This window comes from Taudactylus pleione, unplaced genomic scaffold, assembly GCF_031769625.1.
Source record: "Taudactylus pleione unplaced genomic scaffold, aTauple2 ptg000209l, whole genome shotgun sequence".
Classification (NCBI taxonomy): Eukaryota; Metazoa; Chordata; class Amphibia; order Anura; family Myobatrachidae; genus Taudactylus; species Taudactylus pleione.
This window is the reverse complement of record NW_028284611.1, coordinates 928,211-953,102: the sequence shown is the minus strand read 5'-3', so window position 1 is coordinate 953,102 and position 24,892 is coordinate 928,211. Positions and strand designations below refer to the sequence as shown.

General features: G+C 43.4%; 1 protein-coding gene across 2 annotated transcripts in view; it reads left to right on the top strand.

Annotated features, from left to right (window-relative positions):
* Positions 1-24,892, top strand: part of LOC148517801 (brain-specific serine protease 4-like) — a 155,577-nt gene that overhangs the window by 49,816 nt on the left and 80,869 nt on the right. For both annotated transcript variants that reach the window (XM_088478154.1, XM_088478153.1), the window contains exons 4-6: positions 496-665; positions 950-1,184; positions 24,426-24,636. In XM_088478154.1, coding sequence (XP_088334280.1) covers positions 496-665; positions 950-1,184; positions 24,426-24,636 — 616 coding nt within the window. The remainder of the gene's footprint in view (positions 1-495; positions 666-949; positions 1,185-24,425; positions 24,637-24,892) is intronic.

Sequence of the window (24,892 nt, the reverse complement as noted above, 5' to 3'; positions counted from 1 at the left end):
GCACAACCACAGAATTCTCAATTCAAGTACATGTGTATTGGTCTGAGCTCTGGAGCCACTATCACCAGCATGCCATCTGCATTATTGCCTGAGCTGCTTTTTTGTTGTGTTTTTCAGACCAATACGTGTTTCAGTATTTTTATCATACTGTCTGTACTATGCATCGGGGAGCCTGTGATTCAATGATGCCTCACTATGGGCTCATGGGTTCTATTCACAATAGTGTCTATGTTCTACTGTCTCGAGGCCACTTAGGAATGGAAGCTGGGAATAGACTTCTTTCCAGAATCATAAATATTTAGAATATACTATCCCAGTATTGGGACAAGCCTAAATATTAGACGCGATACAAATACATCACCATTTATATGTAATGTGCAAAAAGTTAATTTATCCCTTTAAAAATAAGAACTATGGTCTAGTGACATGTATAATACATGCATTTCCTGGATGAAAATGTGAACTTTAGTCCTGGTGTTTATCGCTTATTCTCAGTGGATCTGCCGTACCCTGGGACCCTGCAGAAGGTGATGACTCCCCTCATAGATCGGGCCAGATGTGACTATCTGTACCATGTAGGCTCCTCCACCAGCAGTAGTACCACCATTATCCTGGATGACATGATATGTTCTGGTTACAAAGATGGGGAGAAGGACTCCTGCCAGGTAATCACTGCACCATCTAATGCATTTCTGGGAGAATTTTAATTACATAAATATTGATCAGTGAGGGCTGGGGTTCACTCAGGGATTGAATGTTAGCTGGGTTTAATGGAGGAAGCAGCAAGTCACAGAGAGGAGAGCGGATTGTTCTCAGTATAGATAATGGATGCTGACATAGGAATAATGAGATGGTTGGAGGGATGTACTGACAGAGTATGGTCTACATATTGTATTAAAGAAAAAATGTTGTCCTTTTATTAGAACATATGCACACTAATTTCTTACAGGGAGACTCTGGGGGACCTCTGGTGTGTAAAGTACATGGTGCCTGGTACCAAGTTGGCCTTGTAAGCTGGGGTGTAGGATGTGCTGATATAAATCGCCCTGGTGTGTACACCCTTGTGCCCTCCTATCAGTCATGGATCCAGGGCTATGTGCCAGGCCTGGTGTTTACCCATCTAGCAGATATCCCTAAACCAGCCATAGGTTGCGACCAGGCCATGGGGATCATCACAACCACAGGTGAGGAGACAGAATGACTTCATTCATAATTAAGTTATTGAGTGGGAACTGCTCTATTATAACTCTTATTTTCAAATATGTAACTGTAATAATAAAGTATGTAACAGTAAAGAGTAAAATAAATCATATTGAAATAGATGCTTATTTCTGATGAATAATGGTTTCTGAAGGGGACCAATATATCAATATTTGACACTATTGTTTCCTATTTGTGATGTAACTTATGAAAGACCTAGAGTTAATAATATATTGTTCTTTTGCAGAACTTCCATGTTTGTTCCATTACCACATGTATAATGAGGAATAACACACACATGGCTGATTGTGAGAGTTCTCCGTGGTGAAAGCCATACAATAACTGCCAGAGAAGTTTAGCATTATTAATACAATTACAAGTATAGTTTACAAATTAAACATATGTACTGTACAATAAGGTATAAGGGTGCCCTAATTGTACAATAAAGGAAAAAAAAAAAAAAAAAAAAATATATATATATATATATATATATATATATATATATATATATATAACAATAAAAAAAGGGATTTATGTGGTATGACCCATCCATTTAGTCAATAATGTATAAAAGTCAGAGATCAAAGCAAATACGCACTATATAAAAAATAAATCTGCTGGCGCCAATCAGTGTGGTATCTGCCATTGAACATGTGTGTATGTTGCATGCATCGAGATTGCTATGTGATTATGTATGCACCTAGGAATCATTTGCAAAGTGAAAGTCATGTGGTCAGCATTTGAGGGAGGTAATGGGGGGTGGCTCGGTGAATGTAGGCGTGTCTGACCATGGGTATGCATAGATTAGAAATTGCTTTTGCAGCATGAGATCTCTCTTCATTCAAGGAGAGCTGTAAGGAGAGCTGCAAGGAGAGCTGCAAGCAGCAAGGAGAGCTGCAAGGAGAGCTGTAAGGAGAGCTGCAAGGAGAGCTGCAAGCAGCAAGGAGAGCTGCAAGGAGAGCTGAAAGGAGAGCTGTAAGGAGAGCTGCAAGGAGAGCTGCAAGGAGAGCTGCAAGGAGAGCTGCAAGGAAAGCTGAAAGGAGAGCTGTAAGGAGAGTTCTAAGGCGAGCTGTAAGGAGAGCTGCAGTATTTGAGACAGGTCAGACCTGCCACAATGGTTGCATCGTTGTCCAATCTGCGTCGATGTTACCAATGCTTAAGCAGGTATGTGATGTCGGACGCAGATGAGAAGGCATAAGTGGGCTTCACTAGGACCAGGTAAGCTTCACGACTATAAGCATATTTTCACAGCTGCGTCCCATGCGATATCGCAGCTGCAATAGCGTTAACGCTCTCTGCTGATTCAGGCCCAGTAATAAGCCAAAATCAGGGGAGAATTTATAATGGGTGCAGGGTGTGCGGTCCAGCGGCGTCCGCACCGCATATCCTGCACCCACTTATCTCTACAGAGTTCCACGTCGGCGCCGGTGTCTGCGCTGTAAAAAAGGCAGCTGCTGCCTTTTTCCCATAGTTTTGTGCATGCGCAGTACAGGGAAAATGGCTGCGGTGGCCGTTTTCCCGGTGACCTGCGCATGCGCTATAGACTCTGGGCACACTCTAGGGCCCAGAGTCCATAAGTGTGGCGATGGCGGCGCAGCGCTCAGTGTGCTGCCGGCCCATGACGGAGACTGCACATGGACCCCCTCTTCTATAGAAACACCCCTGGCCCAAATATATATATATTAACAGCAACCTAAAAAAGGAATGTCAATCCCGTCACAACAACCAGACAATAATCACCAATAAGGTGGCTCAGTGAGATGGAAATAAGATCTAATAAACCTTTTACTAGTTGTTTCAAAGGTATGCAGTCGGGAAGGGTTAATTTACAGGCGTCAAAATCTTGACGCCTGTCATTTTACCTACGCTGGGAGCCCGGCGCCTGGCATCCCGATCGAAGGTAAGCTGGACGCCGGGCATGGAAAGCCATGTGGGGGGGTGGGTTAGGTTTAGGGCTCCCGTGGGGGGACTTAGGGTTAGGCTAGGGGAAGGGCGGTTAGGGTTAGGCACCCTCGGGGGGAGGTTAGGGTTAGGCACCCCCCGGGGGACTTAGCTTTAGGCGGTGGGGGAGGGGGGGTTAGGTTTAGACACTTAGAGGGGGGATTAGGGTTAGGCACTTGGGGGGAGGTAAGGGTTAGGCACCCTTAAGGGAGGGTTAGGGGGTAGAATAGGGTTAGGAAATACTTACCTTGGACAATCGGGATTTTCACCCCTGCCATGCGATCCCGTTTCAAATACAAGTATGCATATCATAGATAAATTACATAAAAACATAGAAACATATAATTTGAGTGCAGAAAATAACCATTTGGCCCACCTTGTCTGTATATATGATCCTCAGTTCCTTGATATGTATATTCTTGTGCCTATCCCAAGCATGTTTAAATTGCTCTATTATCTATTTTACCACTTCTGATAGGAGGCTATTCCACTTAACTACTACCCTTTTTGTAGCATGCATATAAGAAATAGAAATACACATAAAAAACATATAAATGTCACTATATATAAGGTACATGTAGGGCAAGAAACAGATATCATGGGGTCCGGTACACCCATTTTTTAGGGTCTCCCCACCTCTGGGTCTCTGGTTGGTACAGGCTAAGTGTGTGAGAGTCTTCCTTACCTAGAAATAGTTTCTTCCTGGGCAGATGGTGACTTGAGTCAGTGGGCCTGATTCAGCTTTGGAAATAGAGTGAGATTTAGCATGTAACTGATCATCTTGGTGACACCATGCTGCACTGCAGGTGGGGGCAGATTTAAAATGTGCAGAGAGATTTAGATTTGGGACAGGTGCATCCAAACTGACATCTTAATTGCAGGGTAAAAATAAAGCTGTGCAGTATTTGTGGGCTACATTCAAAAGTAGCCAGTATTTACACTACATGCAGAAAAAAAATGTATTTACACCCCCGCATTGCAACATGGTTTGTCCAGGTGCACAGTTACTTGCTATTTCTCACTCTATTCCCAAGGCTGAATCAGGCCCAGTATTCACTATTCACATAGGAGATCACTCAGTCTGGAAGCCTCCTGTTTGCGTAGGCATACAGTATAACCTAGTGGTCAGGGAACAGGGGTAAATTACCCCACATGGGGTAAAAATGAAATTCCTGGGGGTAATGGACAGACAGCTGGTCATGCATATGAATCATTCTATAATATAGAATGACTCATATTAGGGGTGTGCACCGGCCACTTTTCGTGTTTTGGTTTTGGATCTGGATCTTTCTTCGTGTTTTGGATCTGGATTGGTTTTGCAAAAACCATCCTTCTGTGTTTTGGGTTCTGGGTTCTGGGTTTTGTGTTTTGGATCTGTATTTTTTTTTAAAAAAAGCATAAAAACAGCTAAAATCACATAATTTGTGGGTTTTTATGCTCCTATTCAATTATTAACCTCATTAACCTTCATTTCCAGTCTATTCTGAACACCTCACACCTCACACCTCACAATAGTGTTTTTATGTCCAAAAGGTTGCATCGAGGTAGCTGGATGACTATGCTAAATGACACGAGTGGGCGGCACAAACACGTGGCCCATCTAGGAGTGACACTGCAGTGGCAGACAGGATGGCAGTTTGGAAAACTAGGCCCCAAACAGTACATACTGCAAAGAAAAAAAAGAGGTGCAAGATGGAATTGTCCTTGGGCCCTCCCAGCCACCCTTATGTTGTATAAACAGGACATGCACACTTTAACAAACCAATCATTTCAGCGCCAGGGTCTGCCACACAACTGTGGCTGAAATGATTGGTTCGTTTGGGCCCCCACAAAACAAGCTGGCAATTAATGTGTCCCTGCACAAACTAGCTCTACGGAGGCAAGATGTCATCCTCATCCTCCTCATCCACCGATTCCTTGGATAAAACAGGAAAAAGGGATTTAGGTGTCCCTGGACTGCTTACAGTCTTACCCAAAGTTTCTGAACTTGACAGTAACTTTTTATGAATGCGCTGCAGGTGACGTATAAGGGAGGATGTTCCTAGGTGGTTAACGTCCCTACCCCTACTTATTTCACCTTTACATATGGTACATATGGCAAGACAGTTGTCCGGATTTGGATAGAAATATTGCCAGACCAAAGAGGTGGAATGTTTGGTCTTCTGCCCAGGCATGACCGTGATGGGCTTTTTCATCCCACGGACAACAACTGTCTCCCCCGGAGCCTGATTTAAACAAACCACATCACCATCAGAATCCTCCTCGCCAACTTCCTCCTCAGCGCCAGCTACACCAGTATCCTCATCCTGTTGTACTTCCAGTGACATCTTCAATTTGCATATCAGCAAGTGGACTGTGGGTGCTCCTTTCAGCACTTGCAGGGGGCGTGCAAATGGTGGAAAGAGCCACCTCTTCCCGTCCAGTGCTGGGAAGGTCAGGCTTCGCAACCGCCACCACACTTGGACTCTCCTTGGGGATTTGTGATATCTTCTTAGAATGCACAGTTCTTCGCAGTGCTTTTGCCAGCTTAACTCGTTTGATTTTTTTAGTGGGAGGAGGGCTTCCATCGTCATGTGAAGCTGAACCTCTAGTCATGAACATAGGGAAAGACCTTAGCCATTCCTTGCCACTCCATGTCATAAATGGCATATTGGCAAGTTTACGTTTCTCTTCAGATGATTTAAATGTTTTCTTTAAGGTCATTTTCCTGAACTTTGTCATTTGGGATTGTATGTGCCCTCTACTATGACATTGGGCATCGGCCTTGGCAGACAACGTTGATGGCATGTTATCGTCTATGTCATGACTAGTGGCAGCAGCTTCAGCACTAGGAGGAAGTGCTTCTTGATCTTTCCCTATTTTATTTTTATCGGAGAAAGTTTGGTCCTCCATTTATGTTATATTGATATATACATGCGGCTAAGGCACACACAAACACAGAAAATATTTTTTTATTTTTGCTGGAGAGTAGTGCACTTTGTGGGTTACACCACCCTTTAAGAAATGAGCCAGCCGGCTCTTTACTTATGGGACACAGGTGCACGCTTGGCGCTGCTCCTTTGTTGATGCACGTGCAGCCACAGTGCACACAATTCACAAACACAGAAAATATTTTTTTATTTGTTTGGAGTGTACTTTGGTGGTTACAGCACCCTTTAACGGACAAGCCAGCTGGCCCTTTACTTATGGGATACAGGCGCACGCTTGGCGCTGCTCCGTTGTTGATGCACGTGCAGCCACAGTGCACACAATTCACAAACACAGAAAATATTTTTTTATTTTGTTTGGAGTGTACTTTGGGGGTTACAGCACCCTTTAACGGACAAGCCAGCCGGCCCTTTACTTATGACACATGTGCATGCTTGGCACTACTTTGTTGATGCACGTGCGGCTACTGCGCACACAATTCACAAACACAGAAAATATTTTTTTATTTTGTTTGGAGTGTACTTTGGGGGTTACAGCACCCTTTAACGGTCAAGCCAGCCGGTCCTTTACTTATGACACAGGCGCACGCTTGGCACTACTTTGTTGATGCACGTGCGGCTACTGCGCACACAATTCACAAACACAGAAAATATTTTTTTATTTTGTTTGGAGTGTACTTTGGGGGTTACAGCACCCTTTAACGGTCAAGCCAGCTGGCCCTTTACTTATGACACAGGCGCACGCTTGGCACTACTTTGTTGATGCATGTGCGGCTACTGCGCACACAATTCACAAACACAGAAAATATTTTTTTATTTTGTTTGGAGTGTACTTTGGGGGTTACAGCACCCTTTAACGGTCAAGCCAGCCGGTCCTTTACTTATGGGACACAGGTGCACGCTTGGCGCTGCTCCTTTGTTGATGCACATGCAGCCACAGTGCACACAATTCACAAACACGTAAAAAATATATATTTTTTTTGCGCTTGGGGGGAGCACCCCTGATGGACAGAGCACCCCCTGGACAACACTACAGCACCCCTTTAGGACTGGGACACTGCACAGGACTTTGGAGTGGACACAGCCCATATGGACAACTGACTGCACAACACAGTCCAGCCAGCCCCTATGGACTTTGAAGGAGTGGACACAGCCCCTATGGACAACAGCAGCACAGTGCAGCACAGCACAGCACAACACTACACTGCACTACACTACACTACACTACACAGCCCAGCCAGCCCTAACTCCCACCCTCCCTCTTCACTGTCCACAGCCGAGTGAGAAAATGGCGTAGACGTGGGTACCTCATATAGGATCCTAAACCCGTGAGACCCGGAAGGCGTGATGATGACGTTTTGCCTCGATTTCAAATCCGAGTCAGGTGGGAAAAGTCGAGCCTGACTCGGATCAGCCTCGGATCGGGGGGGGGCTCGGGGGGGTTCGGATTTCAGAAATCGGAACCCGCTCACCCCTAATTCATATACATGCCCGCCTGTGCTGCAGGGAGGCTCTAAGCTGGACACCCGCTGAGATGTTATTACCAGCGGGTGCCCGGCTCCTTCCCTGCTGCGCCGCATTAGCCGTGGCTGGAGTTCTCTTCTGAACTTCAGCTTCCGCCTTTCTCCATGCGCACTATGGAAGAGACGTTATAACTATGGGGGCACTACTACAGGGGCATTATATTGGGGCACTACTAAAGGAGCATTATATAGGGGCACTACTATATGATTTCCTTCCTTTCAAATCAAGGGGGTAACGTCGGCGTATCTAAATCTATTTTGGGGTATAAGGTAAAAAAGTTCCCTGACCCCTGGTATAACCAATGTTATTGTCATGTAGCAGAGGTACATCTTGTTAATACATAGTAACAGAAATTTTGGTGCAGAGAAAATGTGAAATCAAACAATGTTATATTATTAAGATGTATTTGCTAATGTGTTACAATTTGTATCAATAATATGGTGACTTTAGCATAAAGATTACTGTCTCCAAGCCCTTTCCTTCTAATCCTGCCAGTTGTGGATAATCTACAGCCACTTCCCCCCAGTTCTATTCAGTCTCATCCTCCCTTGTGTCTCTCCAGTCCCCCTATGTCTCTCCAGCCTCATCCCCCTGTATTTCTCCAGCTCTCTTCTGACTGTCCATCCAAGCCCCCTTCTGTTCCTCCATCCTGAGACCCCTTATATCTACCCAGCCCTCAGTTTTTTTACAGCCCCACACTGTCCCTCCAGCCGCCATAGGGTCTTTCCACCCTCACAGTGTTTCTCCAATGCCACAGTGTCTCTTCAGCAACACAGTGTCCAAACAGCCCCCACAGTGTCTCTCTTTGGCAGCCCAACAGTGTCCTTTTAGCCCTGACAGTATCTCTGCAGCTCTCACAGTGTGCAGTCAACAACCACAGTGTCTCTCCAGCCCCCACCATCTCTCCAGCCTCACAGTGTCCCACCAGATCCACAATTTCTCTCCATTTTTCCAGCCCCCACAATGTCTCTACAGCCACAGTGTCTCTACAGCCCCATAGTATCTCTCCAGCCCCCACAGTGTCCCTTCAGCCCCCTTAATGTCCATCCACTCCCTGTGTCTCTCCAGCCCCAACAGTGTCTCTACAGCCCCACAGTTGATCTTCAGCCCCACACAATGCCCCTCCAGCCCCCACAATGTCTCTGCAGGCAGTGTTTCTCCAGACCCCAGTGTCTGTACAGCACCATAGTGTCCTTTTATCCTCCACAGTGTCTCTCCAGTCCCCTTAGTGTACCTTCAGCCTCACAGTGTCCTTTCATCTCCACAGTGTCCCTCGAGCCCCCATAACCCCACTGCTCAGTGTTTCATGAAGTCACAAGCACTGCACCACAAAAAACAAAAAACTTTATTTCATCAGCTACAGCCGGTGCAATAAAGTTATGGGGCCTCTTAGAATTTGAGGTCCCAGGACAGCTGTGCTCCCATCTCCCCATCACCGGACCTGTAACAGAAGTATCAGTCTCTGTTCTTAATGCTTGTCAGTAATAGCAGTATATTTTATTAAATTACCAGCAGAAAAAATTACAGTATATTTAAAACTTATATTCTCCCAAGTGGGAAAGTTGAAGTCTCTCTGGTCCTCAACCTTCCTCTCTTAGGGGAATATATGTTTTAAATGTACTTTCATTATTTCTGATGGTCATTTAATAATTTATGAACTGATATTACTGACAATCTGTTAGGATCTGCAGTTAGCAGATCATCTTGGTTGCAGTTCCCAGTCTCAGCTGCTACTAGAACTTTGCATTTAATCCTGTCTGTCTGTGTGCTGATAACATGTGTTCAGTAATTAACTGTCTGCCTGTGTGCAGTATCAGCTGCTCACTAATTGTCTTGTCAGTGTGCACAGGCGAGCTGCACACTGGTCTGTTATTTTGGAGGCTTGCAGGGCTTCCTCTGATTGGACCTTGTATCTGTTAAATTACAGACAGCCCTTCACTCCATGCCGGTTATAGAGTTTTCATGTTTCTGGTTCTGGCTTTGTCTCCTGACTTCCAGTTGAGCTCCAGCATTCCTGCCTCCTATGGTAGTTTGTGTTATCCAGTCCTGCATACTATCTACCTACCGCGTGTGTCATCAAGATGGCACATGCTGCACTGCAGTGTCAGTTGCTTGTGTCAACCCGGCGGAACAGGCAGCACTGCAGAATCAGCCGCTTGTGTCAACCCAGTGGCACAGGTTGCACTCCAGCAACATCAGTGTGCAGTCCCATGCTCCTATACCAGTGACTTTGCATCTGTTATTTCTGGCGTCTGCCGCATCCGGCCAAGTTGCTCCAGCCCTCAAGGCTTCTGCATGGCCCAGAGGCCGCTTCATATTCTCCAGCTTACAGGCTATATCCAGCCAAGTTATACCAGCCCCCAAGGCTGCTGCATGGCCCGGAGGCCGCTTCATATTCTCCAGCCCATAGGCTGCATCCAGCCAAGTTATACCAGCCCCCAAGGCTGCTGCATGGCCCAGAGGCCATTTCATATTCTACAGCCCACTGGCTGCATCCAGCCAAGTTATACTAGCCCTCAAGGCTACAGCATGGCCCACTGACCACAACTAGCCAAATGATACCAGCACTCAAAGCTGTGGCACAGCCCAAAGGTTGCTTCATCATCTATGGCCTTTAGCCCTAACAAGCCAAGTCTTCCACCAGCTCACAAAGCTGTTATACGGCTGCATCCAGCCAAGAATTCCAGCGCTCAAGGCTGTAGCTGGACTATACTCCAAAGAGTCACGCACTTGCCCTAACACAATCATTAGGAGGAAGTAACTGTGCATCTTGGCAAAACCATGTTGTAGTGAACATGGGACACATTTAATATGTGCAGACAGATTTAGATTTAGGAGGGGAGTGTCCAAACTGAAATATAATTTGTAGTGTAAAAATATAGTAGTCCAGATTCTGGCATGAACGAGTGAGCAGCTCTGTTAGCTCCACTACACCCATCGCTAAACTGCTTACTAGGCTGTGTAGACAGCCTCCCGATCAGCTCCGTTTTCAGTGGAGACCTGCTTGATCACAAATGGAGAAATTCCTGTCATTGCCACCCATGCAGAAGCAGCCCTACCAGCCTCAACCTCAGTGGCAAGAGAAACACCTGGCAGACTCCAATATGATGCCAGTTGCTGATACTGCAGTCCATTCACTGATGGCCAAAAAAGCTATTGCAGTGATTTCTACAGATCCTGACCAGCCGCAGGTACACCACTCTCCTGATTCTCCTGTTACATACAGGGACATTGTTGATGCATCCAAATCCCCAATGAACCCTTTATTACATCAGGCAGTAGAAGGCATTACTGCCCAGCTCCAAGATCTCAAACAGAGGATATCAGCAGTGGAGGACAAAATTGGGAAAAATTTTCAAGATGTTTCACAACTGAAACGCTCAATGCTTCAGCTGGAGAAAGAAAATACACAATGATGGAAATAAAACAACTTAGAGAATTGTTTCTGCTGCAATAATATAGTAGTGGTGGGCATTCCAGAATCAGTAAAAGGCCCAGCATTAGCAACTAGGAGGATTAATTCCCCAGCAAAAATGATAAAAATTCTCCTTTGTTTTCCTAGCATTTTTACAGGAAAAGCATCTTATTCCTCAAAAACTTCAGATGCTCCAATGGTCTTTATTAGTGGCAGCACCCTTTAATCCAAAATCTCAAGGCATTGTTATACTAGCTAAGATACATTTGGGGGTAGAAGTGCTTTCCCTTGAAATAGATCCTAATGGCCTATTTTTTCATAGAAGTAATTATATCTGGACACAGATATTGCTTTGTGTAATGTATATGCCCCTAAAATGTGTAAAAAATCTTTTTTTATCAAACTCTTATTCAAATTAAATCTTAATGACCCATCTTCTTTGATAGTCTGTGGGGATTTCAACTTAATTTCTTCTCTTTTTCTCAAATGCTCACATTCCCAAAAAGTATTCCCTTCCCTACCTAAATTGGATATTCCCCTATTGATTAGGAGGCTTCAATTAATGGATATATGGAGTGCTCTTCACCCAATAGAGAATGAATATACCTGTCTCTCAGCAGAACATAATACTCTATCCAGAATAGATTATACACTAATATCTTAAATTTTGTTTCCCAATGTGGTGGAGTTTTGCATTGAACCTATCATTCTCTATGACCATGCACTAGACTGGTTAAATCTCTAAATTCTTACTGACAAAACTTCCCATAGATTGTGTAGGTTCCCCTCACAACTAGCCCAATCTATACAATTTCACAATAGACTAGAAGAGATTTGGGAGGAATACAGAATACATGCTGATGCTGATGCTGATGCTAATTCATCATTCTTCTCGCAAACAACAAAGTCATTTATTTGGGGTGTGATCATCCCCTACATCTCAAAATTTAAAAACAACATACTAAATTGTATGCAGATATTCAGCAGGAGCTGTCTGAAGCCTATCAACAAAGTAAAACTTGTTCAAACATCTCAACAAAAGCTATCTGTCAAAATGCTAAGCTACAGTACACTTTCAGCAGATTCTTTGAAGTATGGGGGAATAAAGATATGTTTTAAATCAATTACATATTTCATAAATTTGGGAATAAATCTGGGAAATTACTCACTAACGTGTAGGTAGGCTACCAACCACTGAAGGTGGTCAATGCTCTCCGACGGTCTGATGGCTCGCTCACCACTTCCAATAGCCAGATCACTGATATAATGCAGGAATTTTATAAATCCCTTTATTATTCCCCTCCCACATACTAGATACCCGATTTTCTACTTACTTGTAGGACCACCTTTCCCTCAAATCATACAGGAAGTGGACCCTATGTTGACAGGGCCAATTACACTTCAAAGTTTGTAAAGCCATTGAAAATATATAAAGGGTGAAAGCTCCAGGTCAGGATGGTCTTTATGGCTAATTCTATAAATTACTAGTTTCAAGAATAGAAGAAACACTAGTATCCCTATATAATTTATACCACAGTAATATAAGTCCTGCCAAAACTGGTTAAAGACTAAACCCTAACAAAAATCTTAGCTGACAGATTGAAAGGTCCATTACCTAGTATTATTCACAAAAACCAAACAGGCTTCATCATAGAAAGACATTCAGTAGTCAAGGTAAGAATAGTGATTACAGCCATTCAACGAGTCCATTCCATTCCCATCCCTCTTTCTGACTCTCATTTAATAGTTGCTCTAGATGCTGAAAAGGCCTTTGACCTTGTCCTATGGTCTCACCTGTTCCATACATTACACCATTTTGGTTTTCTTATTCTTTTTACACTTTGAATGCTTTATACATCCCCTCATTCCCAGATATCCTGTAATAGATAACCCCCCTTTTTTATCTAATCAGTAGAGGAACAAGACAAGGTTGCCCTTATGCCCATAACTTTTTGCAATAGTCATTGAACCCCAAGTACATATTCATTAATATGGTGGATATTAGTTTGCTAAATTGAACTTATAATAGCATTGTTTGCTGACGATACCTTATTATTCTTGGCTGACACACAAACCTTGTTTCCAATAGTAATGAACCGTATTTCCTCTTTTTGCTCCATAGCAGGTTAAAAGATCAGTGTCACCAAGTCTGAAATCCTGCCTCTTATTAATTTACCCCTACGAATTTTAGAAACACCAGGTCTTGACTCGTTTAGAGTAGTGCGAGGGCATATCAAATATCTAGATGTGACTGTTACATCAGAACCGTTCTGTTCTCTACAAAATAATTTTTTCCCTGGCTATAACTAAAATAGCCCTTTGTTTGGATAATTGGGCCTCTTTACCGTTATCACTGTTGGGCCAGTTGGTGGTTATCAAAAGCATTATATTTAAAAAGATATTTTATTTAATACAAATGCTTCCGATTTCAGTGCTGCAAACAGATATTTATAAACTGGAAACCCTTATGTTCAAATTTTTATAGCAAAATTAAAGACCGAGAATAGCCAGACAAAAATGGAAAACCCACTGCAATAAAGGAGGTCTTGGCGCTCCTGATCTAAAATCCTATGCATTGGTGGCCTTTTTTAGATATACTGTATCAGTGACTAGCTGCTGGAAAGGAGCAATTACACTGACTATCAGTTAGATTGAGAAATGTTAGCAACTTACTCTCAAGGGCTTTACTACACGCTAATCCTTCTGATATCCCATATCTTATATTGTCTCACATTATGTTTAATGGCAAAATATTGTTAAAAAACTTTCTAGAAACTATAACTTATTATTTTATGTACTATATTGGGGTTATCCTGCTTTTCCCCCTCACTTGATAACCCTAATTTCCTTCTCTGGAGGGACATAGTCGTTACATACGCATTCAAAGTATTTGATTCAGGTTACACAATATTCTCATTTACTGCGCTACAACAAAAATAAGACCTTCCCAGACAGAACTACTGTATGTACCTGCAAATGAGACATCATTTTTCCTCCTTTTCTGTAACATCCCACACAGGGCCTGAACCGAATCCCCTGGATTCCTTACTTTGGTTTATAATTCCAATAATTAGAAGACTAAATATATTTATCACCATTGGCTGCCAGCTTCACCAAGTTCTTCGTGTGAAATTTTGGGCCTGATTCAGACCCGTTCGCAAGCGCTGAGCGCTCACAACCACGTCGATGGTGGCCCAGAGCGCATTTGCACGACGGAGCCGTGCGCATGATCAAGACCCGAATAGAGACGGGCAATCCGTCGCTCCGGGTCTCACACCAAAGGGGGCATGCTGTCGATGTTGAGTGACAGCATGCCCCCTTTGGTGGGCGGGCTGGGGGGGTGGCTGCCCAGATAGAATCATTCCCATGTGAACGCCTACCGTTTGGGGGCGGCCCCACTGACATCACAAGTGGGAGAGCTTTTAGCTGTTTGAGCCAAAAGCTCTCTGGGGCTTGCAGCCACGAGACCCTACCACAAGGGTCTCATCACAAGCCTGATGGTCGCGATGGTCTTGACCATCGCGACCATCATCCTGGCCACTCGCATTAGCTGTGGGTGGCAACCCACAGCAATGCGAGTGGCCTAGGAGGCCGCTCCATAAAAAAAAAAAGACACCCTGATTCAGAGCGAGCACTCTGTCAGAGCGTCCGGCTCTGAATCAGAGCTTCTGTTAGATAATTGGAGACAGTGGCGTAACTAGGGTATTTGGAGCCCAGGGCAAATTTGAAAAGGGAGCCCCCCCCTGATGTGCGCGTAAAAAAAAAATGGGGCGTGTCAACATGACACACCCTTTTATTTTCACACTGAACATTCCTATCCATATGCACCTTAACCCCAGTAGTACTCCTTATATAGTACCCCCAGTATGCAGTTGTGGTCCCTCTAATGCAGTCCCATAGTAGCACCCCTTATACAGTATCCCCAGTAGTGATCCCCCTTACACAGCCCCCAATTAGTTCCCCTTACTCAGTACCCCCAGTAGTGGCCCCCCCAAATGCAGTGCCCCATGTAAAGTTCCCCCTTATGCAGTGCCCCCAGTAGCAGTCCCCACAATGCAGTGCGTCCAGTAGCAGTATCCCCTTATGCAGTGCCCTTTATATGGTGCCCCCAGTAGTAGTCCCCCCTATGCAGTGCCCTTTATATAGTGCCCCCAGCAGTAGTCCCCCCATGCAGTTTTCCCAGTAGTGGTCCCCTTATGCAGGCACCCAGTAGTGATCTCCCCTATCCAGTGCCCCCTGTAGTGGCCCTTTCTATTATTGGACCCAGTAGTGGTCCCCCGAGTGCAGTGCCTCTAGTAGTAGACCCCTTTTATAATGCCCCCAGTGGTAGTTCCCCCCCTCCAAATAGTAGTCCCCAGTAGATGTTCCCCCTCCTGATTAAGTGCACCCAGTAATAGCCCCCCCAGTAGAGGTCGACCCAATAATGGTGCCCCCAGTAGTAGCCACCCCCCTCCCCTGTTGTGCCCCCACCCCCAGTAGAGGTCCCCCCAGTAGTAGCCACCCCCCTCCTCCGTTGTGCCCCCAGTAGTGCAGATAGGTTAAAAAAATATATATATATAAAAATATACTTACCTGAATCCACGCTGCTGCTGCTCCGGTCCGCGACGCCGCTCCCGCCTCCACCGTAGCCCGCCAGTCCTCCCGGGCTGGCGCGCTCAGCATTATGGGACAGACGTCATGATGTAATGATGTCTGTCGCATTACCCACTGCAGGTGCCGGACGGAAGCCCGGCTCTTGCAGTGGGTGCCGCAGCAGTCAATAGCAGTCAATAGCGCTGGCGGCGATGCGTGTGTTATGCACAGCCTGAACCCACCTCCTAGCGCTATTGGGCAAGCGCTCAGGGGGAGGGAACGGGCTCAGCTGTGAAGCACAGGACCGGTGCTGGAAGCCTAGCGCCAGTCCTGTGTAAATGTGTAGCGCTGACCGCACTCATTGCGGTCGGCGCTACACTGGCTAACTAGGGCAGGCGGGCTGGTACCATGGCCGGTGGCGCCTCCCCGCACCACCGGTTCCTCAGCGCCTGGGGCACGCACCCCACTCGCCCTGCCCTAGTTACGCCACTGATTGGAGATCAGATATTCCAATTATACATGATTTAACAGTGCTAATTTCCCAACACAAAACTACTTTACACTTTTGACAATCAGGTTATATTCAAGAGGTTCAACTTTGTACGCATCATAGAGCATATATCATGCCAGCGATGACACATGGTCCCGGGTGAACAGGGCCTATGGCATAACGCAGGCCACATTTTTCCATTGTATGTGGGATAGCAGAAAGAGTAGAAAGTTTTGGAACAAACTGCTTATCTTTATCAATTTGATCTTTTCGATCCAGATTAAACCTGACCCCTTGACTTGTTTATGTTTAAACTTTAAACAGTGGGATTTAGCCCCCCCTCCAATACACCTTATTATACCCCTCCTCACTGTATTGTGGATAGTTGACAAAATTGTTATTTTAACTTAATGGAGTTCCAAATCTGCACCCGCATTTAATGAATGAAGTTAAACACAGGATGTTACATCTTCTCTACATTGATCATCAGTCTACTCTTCCAGATGTTAATAAAGGTGTTGAGAAATTTTATAAAATAATGTCAACTGTTTATCAGTCATTTGGATATCCACACCCAAAACCATATCTTCGAAAACACTGATGGGTACCTACTTAGATATTTGACTTAGGGATAAATCCTTTATTATGCTGCATGATAGTGAAGTGCTATGGAAAACTCACTTTTGAAGTCAGTACAATAGAATAGGAATCTTATGTGGGTTGAGTCTCCCATATCCAAAATGTATGGGACCAGAAGCATTTTGGATATAGTTTTTTTCCACGTTTTTGAATATTTGCATACCACAATGATATTTCTTGGGGATGGGACCCAAGTCTAAACACAGACTGCATTTATGTTTCATATACACCTTATACACACTGCCTGAAGGTAATTTTATACAATATTTTTTTTATCATTTTGTGCCTTAAACAAAGTTTGTGTACATTGAACCATCATAAAGCAAAGGGGTCACTATCTCAGTCGTGCTCAAAAGAATCTGTATTTCGGAATATTCTGTATTTTGGAATATTTGGATATGAGAGACTTAACCTGTTCTTCTTTGCTGTATTCCTATAATATAATAACTGGTAGATGCTACTCTCAAATGATTATTTATTAATACATACCCAGGATTCTCTCCTTCCCCCTTTCCCCGTATGTGTCTACCTATGTCTCCCCCTTCTTTTCACCAATCCCTTTTTTAGCTTTAATTTAATAATTATTTTGTATGGAGATGTTATACTGATTGATCTTATATGGGTTATCCAGAACGAGCTACCTCCTTGTGCTTATGTTTTTATACACACTGTAACTTTACTCTTGGTAGGACACATAACTCTTACCTTATGGTTCTCGACTCATGGTGACAAGTGTTTTCATCCTTATCGTGTGAGCATACAATATTTTGTTATCACTAATGTCACTTTAATATAATTTTTTAGATTTCTGTTTTCTTCTTTGCCGATATTCATGTAAGACCATATTATGCATTATATGATGCTCCTACTAAAGAGTGTTCTTCGTGTACTCCACCTATTACTCTATTACTATGTATCATGTTTAAATATAATTTAAAAAATCAGTAAGAGCTGTCCAGCATTTGTGGGCTCCTTGCGAAAGCAGACAGATTTACCCCACATGCAAAAAATAAGGTATGAACCTGCCCCCCTTGCTTTCAAACTAGAGATGACCGGGTCCGGTTCTCAGAGAACCGGTCACACCCAACATTGCAATTCTGAGTCGGATCCAAGGACCTGATTCTGATCCACTCGCTAGAAAGCGTTCGCTCGTAGCTGGCCGATTGTCGCTTTCTGCACATGAGAACAAATCGCAGTGCTAGAGATCGGGAATCAATCGCTCGTTGCGTAAAGACTGCTCAGCAGAGCGAGTCACAGGAGAAGCCATTTGTGGGTGGTGATAGGGGCTGGCCACTACAAATAGGGGAGTGGACATGTGAACACAGGCGTGCGTGAGCATCTCAACGGCATTTCAGAGGCATGCACAATTAACAGGCAGCGTCATTGTACACGTCACATGATTGTATATCATACTGAAGTGATCGATGTACCAATGGTTGTTTACAATTCCTGAAGATGACGTGCGCAAGTGGGCATCTTAAGGCAGGCTGGCTGGTGCCTGGTGCCTGCCTTGCCGAATTTGCATACGCTGGGTGCAAGCACACGGATCTAGCGAGCGGGTCTGAATGAGCTCCCAAGACCAGCTTAGGGTTTGCCGCATGGCTCGGATCTCAAAACGAGGCATAATGTCACCCTCCCGATCTCGGATTCTCGCTGGTTTTGGATTATATAAAGGTCCCCGCAATCGGCATCATTTTCACTCCAGCTGCTTAGAGAGAAGCTATCAGACATGTAGTCACTGTCAGTCACTCAAAGTGTGTGTCCAGTCGGAGTCTTGGGCTGAAGGCTGCTGCTGTGTTGTCCATAAAGGGGCTTAGGCTGCAGTATATAAAGGGGGGCTTCCTTCAGAGTGTGCTGCAGCTGCTGTGTCACTTGTCCTGTCAATTAACTGTGGCTGCTGCTGTGTTGTTGTCCTGTCCATCAGGCTAGGGTGCAGTCCATAATGGGGTACTGTGTTGTCCAGGGGGGGTGCTCTGTCAATCAGGGGTGCTCTTCCCCAGTGTAAAGAAATAGTGTTTTTTTGTGTGAGTGCGTTTGCAACTTAGCTGCACTATTATTATTCACGTTTAGTGGCAATGCTGGCCTGACCGCAGTTTATTGTCCACATATTGTGACACTATAAGTAGTAGCACAGTGTGTTATTCTTATTCATAAAAAATATTGTGACACTGTAAGTGGTAGCGCAGCCTAATATTCAACTTTTCACTTTTTTCCTCAATCGTGAATAAATGATAGTCTACTCGCCATCTACATGACCACAAGAAAGTGCTAAATAACATGCGTCTTACAGTATATAAAACATAATGATATCACTGTAAGTAGCAGCGCAGTGTGTTATTCTTTTCTTATTCATAAAATAATCTTGTGACACTAAGTGGCAGCGTAGTGTGTTATTTTCTTATTCATAAATCTTGTGAACCTGTAAGTGGTATTGCAGTGATATTCTTATTCATAAATCTTGTGACACTGTAAGTGGCAGCATAGTGTGTTATTTTCTTATTCATAAATCTTGTGAAACTGTAAGTGGTCTTGCAGTGTAATTCTTATTCCTAAATCTTGTGACACTGTAAGTGGTCTTGCAGTGTTATTCTTATTCATAAATCTTGTGAACCTGTAAGTGGTCTTGCAGTGTTATTCTTATTCATAAATCTTGTGAATCTGTAAGTGGTCTTGCAGTGTGTAATTCTTATTCAGAAATCTTGTGAACCTGTAAGTGGTCTTGCAGTGTTATTCTTATTCATAAATCTTGTGACACTGTAAGTGGTATTGCAGTGTAATTCTTATTCAGAAAAAAATCTTGTGAGCCTGTAAGTGGTATTGCAGTGTGTTATTCTTTTCTTATTCATAAATAATCTTGTGACACTAAGGCCCATATTCAATTAGTTTCGCACCAGCGTACTTAGTTTCAATTAGTTTCGCATACCGCACTTTTTGCCGACTTTGCGCATTTTAGCAGCGGAAACTTATTGGGCACGACCTCATTATTTGCTGTATTCAATACCAAAGGATACAAAAACGCATCCCGTCAAAACTGTAACAGGCAAAAAGTGTTGGCAGAATTGAGAAAATCAGCATGACACCCCCCAAAAGATGCATTAACATTGGAGATCAAAATAGATGTCCCCGATTAGCCCTACTGAAGCTATATGGGGTACTTAAGTGCTGTCAATTGCTCCAAAATAGCGGCTTTGCACAAGTGGTGAAGAATAGAATTAATCAGATTTTTTTGGTGAAAACAAGTAGTCCTGTCCAAATTGGGGTACTTGAAAATGGGCACAAGCATAGTTAAAAATCACTAAAATCAAGTTTTAAGTGCTGCAAAAAACGCACCTTCAGCAGACACCTGCAATAAACAAAACACTTCCCCCATACTTGCAGACCCCCCAAAAGTCTATTTAGCTTGTTTTTGCATTTTTACCTCTACTTTGAACTTTTTTGCCCCCATTTTTCAAGTTGATTTTTTGGGGTGTTAAACTTTTTTTTTGCGTTTTTTTGATGCAATTATCCATTGGGGGCCTGTCCAAAGGGTGCATAGTGGTTTCCGTACCTTTGCACCCCAAAACCGCAATTCTGCACTTTTTTCCACCTGGTATTCATAGGCAAAACTTTTTCGCCTATTACATTGCATTGACTTTCTGCATACGCGAAAAGTCTTTGCAATTGAATACGGCGAATAGTTTCCACCTGGCGAAATGCCGCAATCGGCAAAACTTTTCTGCTGATCACGGCTTTTCACACCTAATTGAATTAAGTCCTAAGTGGCAGCACAGTGTGTTATTCTTTTCTTATTCATAAAAAAATCTTGTGACACTGTAGGTCATTGATCCCACAGCGTATTATTTAAATGTGGTACAAATTGATGTGTGTGATGTACCCCACTTCATTTGTGGTTGTTGATATGGAGAACGATCAGTTGAGAGGAGAGCAAGAACCACATACTAGTGGCGGAGCTTCTGCCAGTGCCACCAGTCATGACGAGACTAGTCCATCTACATCATCTACTAAAGGTGATGCCCAAGGGCATACAGGGCATAAGTCAAGGAATCCAAAATCAAGCAAGCAATGTTTTACATTGTTAAAGAAACAAAAATGTAAAGCTAAATTAACTGCAGAGAAAGAAAAAATTGGCAATATGCCATTTACTACACGAAGTGGCATTGACAAGGCCTTGGCCTTTATTTATGACTGGTGGTTCTGCATCTTATGATGATGTAAGCCCAACATTTTTTTAATTGCTAAGGCACATGAACCAACTATGGGCATAGAAAAGTCACAGATCCCAGAGGAGAGTCCAAGTGTGTCCATGGTTGCCATGTGTGAGCCTGACCTTTTTAATACTGTACTTGAAGAGGAAATATTGACACTGTTAGTGAAGCCATATTAAACATTGGTACAAATTGATGTGTGCACTGTGCCTCACTTCATTTATGTTTGTTAATATGGAGGACGATCATTTGAGAGGAGAGCAGGAACTACATACTAGTGCTGGAGCTGTTGCCAGTGCCACCAGTCATGACTAGTCACTCTACATCATCTACTAAAGCCGATGCCCAAGAGCATGCAGGGCTTAAGCCAGGGCATCCAAAATCAAGAACTAATCTTTTACAGTGGTAAAGGAGAAACATCAAAGGGAAATTTAGCTGCAGAAATACATAAAATTAGCAATACTGTATGTCTTTCATCACATGAAGTGGCAAGGAAAGGCTAAGGCCTTGGCCTTTATTTATAACTGCTGATTCTGCCTCTTATGATGTTGTAAGCAAAAGTGAACATGCTGACATAGAAATTGAGGATGCTTCTGTGGAATTGCACCAGGATGAGCAGGATATATGTGTAGCTGATACTAATAAGGATGTTGTTGATGAGGATGTTGTTTGTGTAAATCAGGCACCAGTGGAAGAAACAGTTATTGCCCATGATAAGGAAAAGCCTATTGTCATGCCTGGGTCCAAGACAAAAAAATCCACTTCTTATTTGTGGAATTATTTTTACCCAAATCCAGATGACAATTGTCAAGTCATTTGTACCCTTTGTAAAGCCAGATTAAGTAGAGGTAGGAACCTTTACCATGTAGGAATCTCCTCCCTGTTGCATCATCTGCAGCGGATTCATCCAAAAAGTTTTGTTTTGACTCATCTGCATCACCAGTGGGTCTTTTGGGAAAGTTTCGCCAGATGCACTTGCTGGAGAAACTGAAGGAGAAGCCATCGCTGCATCATGTGCCACTTGAACTGTCAATTTGCTTACCTACAGGTCTTTGCATCTCCTCAGATCTGTGTCAATTGGGAAGAAATACACAACGTATGACTTAAACCTTATATCTTAAATCTTGCATTTTCTCTGTTCAGTTTGTCCACATATCTGTGGATAAGTGGATAGTGAGTGCAACAGCATTTTGGAGGACACTAAATAGTTTTTTTTTTAATGTCGATGTACAGGTTGGGAATTGGTTTTCTAGTGAAGTGGAATCTTGATGGGAATTGGTAGTGGGGACTCAGGACCTCAATTAACTGTCTAAAACCAACTGCATTATTGGCGGATATTGGATGCACATCTAATACCTGCATAGATTTTATGGCGTCAGTGATCCACTATGCAACTGGTTGACTGCTGTCATACTTGCTCCCCCTTGCAAAGGATTGTTTAACTGTCAATTGTTTTTTAAATTACTACTAGTAGTCTTACAAGTGGAAATTGATGTTATTGATGTTAATAATACTGTAGGAACAAAAAAAAAATTATGTAATTTTAGCAGTTTTTATCAATTTAAAAAAAAAAATACAGATCCAAATCCAAAACACGCAAAGGGTGGTTTTGGCAAAACCAAATCCAGATCCAAAACACAAGGAGATACAGATCCAAAACCAAAACACGGGGGTTGGCGCACATCCCTAATTGAAACATGGGTTGTCCAGGGACACAGATACTTACTCTATATTACTCTATTCCCAACTCTGAATCAAGCCCTCCTATACCTTATATATAGTGACATAGATATGACTTTTTTATGTGTATTTCTGTTTCTTATATACATGCTGCTTTTTATGTAAGTGATCTATGGTATGCAAAACTGTATATTAAATAACTAGTAAATATTTTTTTATGATATTCCTGTATCACGGCACCACCTTATTGGTGTATTTTCTCAAATATACACTATATCTCACAGACTAGGGTACATGATTACGGTTATTGTTGGCTCCTTGTGTTATCCAATTAATGGAGCAAGGGGATAACTAATACTATTACTAGATTTTGTCGAATTTAAGACTTAATATAATTAATGTCAATAAATTGTTTCCAAAATCCAACATGTTTTTGACTTTCGCAAGAACCCTTTTTTCAAAAAAGGTTACTGTAAGTGGCCAACAGGTGAAACTTATTTCAGTAGTGCATCAGCCTTTGGCATCACTTTTACACTGAACTGCCAAATGTCATGGGACAGCAGTACGTAAAGGTAATGGCAGGTGGCGTCAGCATACAGTCATGTCTTGGAAATGCCAGTCCTGCATTAGTTGTAATCTGACACCTCATGAGTTAGTGTGCACACCGGCTAGGCTGTTAATGGCAAGGCAATGTTAATTATCTGAGTTTGAATAGTGGGTGCCTGATGGATAGGACATTACATTTCCAAAGTTTTGCGGACATTCAGTATTTCTCAGTCTACGATAGCACATGTGTGCCTGGACTACTGTACCTCTTGGAAGACATTATCACCCACCATGGACAGTGTAGTGGCCAACCATGGGTGCTTAATGATTATTACCATCGCCTTCTAGCTAGAATTGTCTGTGGTAACGGACAAGTGATACTGGCCCAAATCACATCCACATTACATGCAGGAGGCACCATACACATATCCAGAAGGTCAGTGCAGCATTCTTTAGGATCCATGCAATATGGAAGTAGAAGACCTACCAGAATGCCCGTTAACTATGACACCGGACACAGCACCTCTCCTGGACTCATGACATCACTAATTGGACCCCAGAGGACTGGCAACATGTGGCATGGCCTGATGAATAATGGTTCCAGCTGTTTCAGGCTGATGGTAGGGTTCAGGTGTGGCACAGACCCCATGAGGACATGGACCCCATTTGTTAACAAGGCACCGTGCAGGATGGTAGTGGTTCCATAAAGGTGTGGGGTGTATTCACATGGCATGGGTTGGATCCGCTGATCTGCGTGAACATGTCATTGACTGGTAATCACTACACTGCATTGCTTGATGATAATTTGCAGCTGGTCATGGACTTCATGTTCCCCCACAATGATGGATTATTGTAGCAGATAATGCACTTTCACTCTCATCAGTCCCAAACTTTCTAGAATTGGGGTCCAGGAGCATTCTGGAGAGTTCTGACAAGTGGCGTAACACCACGATCACCCGTCATGAACCCAATCAGGCATTTATGGGACATGGTGGAGAGGTCCATTAGCACCCAAGAGCCTCTACCTACATATATCAGGAAGCTGTGAGAATATCACCCCAGAGGACTTCCAAGATGCCAAATTGAGTTGCTGCACTTAGTCGTGCTAGAGGGGGTCCCACACGATACTAGGCATCTATCCCTAGACTTTGGCACTTCAGTATATGACAAACCATAATTTATATAGTATGCATTTCCATGTCATGTGTAATCAAATTCAATATATTATACAATTTAACAAACAACATTATAGGTATATAACCCTCTCTCTACTTACTTTATTTCAGTTACTACTCCTAAATCATCAACCACATCACCTATATCACCAGTCCCAGTGTGCGGCTCACCAGCTATCTCCAGCCGGATAGTTGGAGGCAAAGATGCTGTGGACGGGGAGTGGCCCTGGCAGATCAGCCTGCAGTATGGGGGGTCACATATATGTGGCGGGTCCCTGATCGCTTACCAGTGGGTGCTGACAGCTGCTGCCTGCTTTGAAAGGTGAGTCTGTCGTGTTCCATCGTGTCTGTTATATTTCAACAGAGAATATGCCACATACAGTAGCTGCTCTCCATGAAATGTGTTATAAGTTTAAATAGCTGCCAACATTGGTGTGTTCAGGACATATACATTTCACATGAGTCTACACATTGTATGTGCAAGTATGTGATAAGTGTATGTCCTGAACTTATGTGCACTGTTGTGAGCGGGAAATTTAGTGATTATTTTTAACATTAAATTCACCTACATTCTGCAG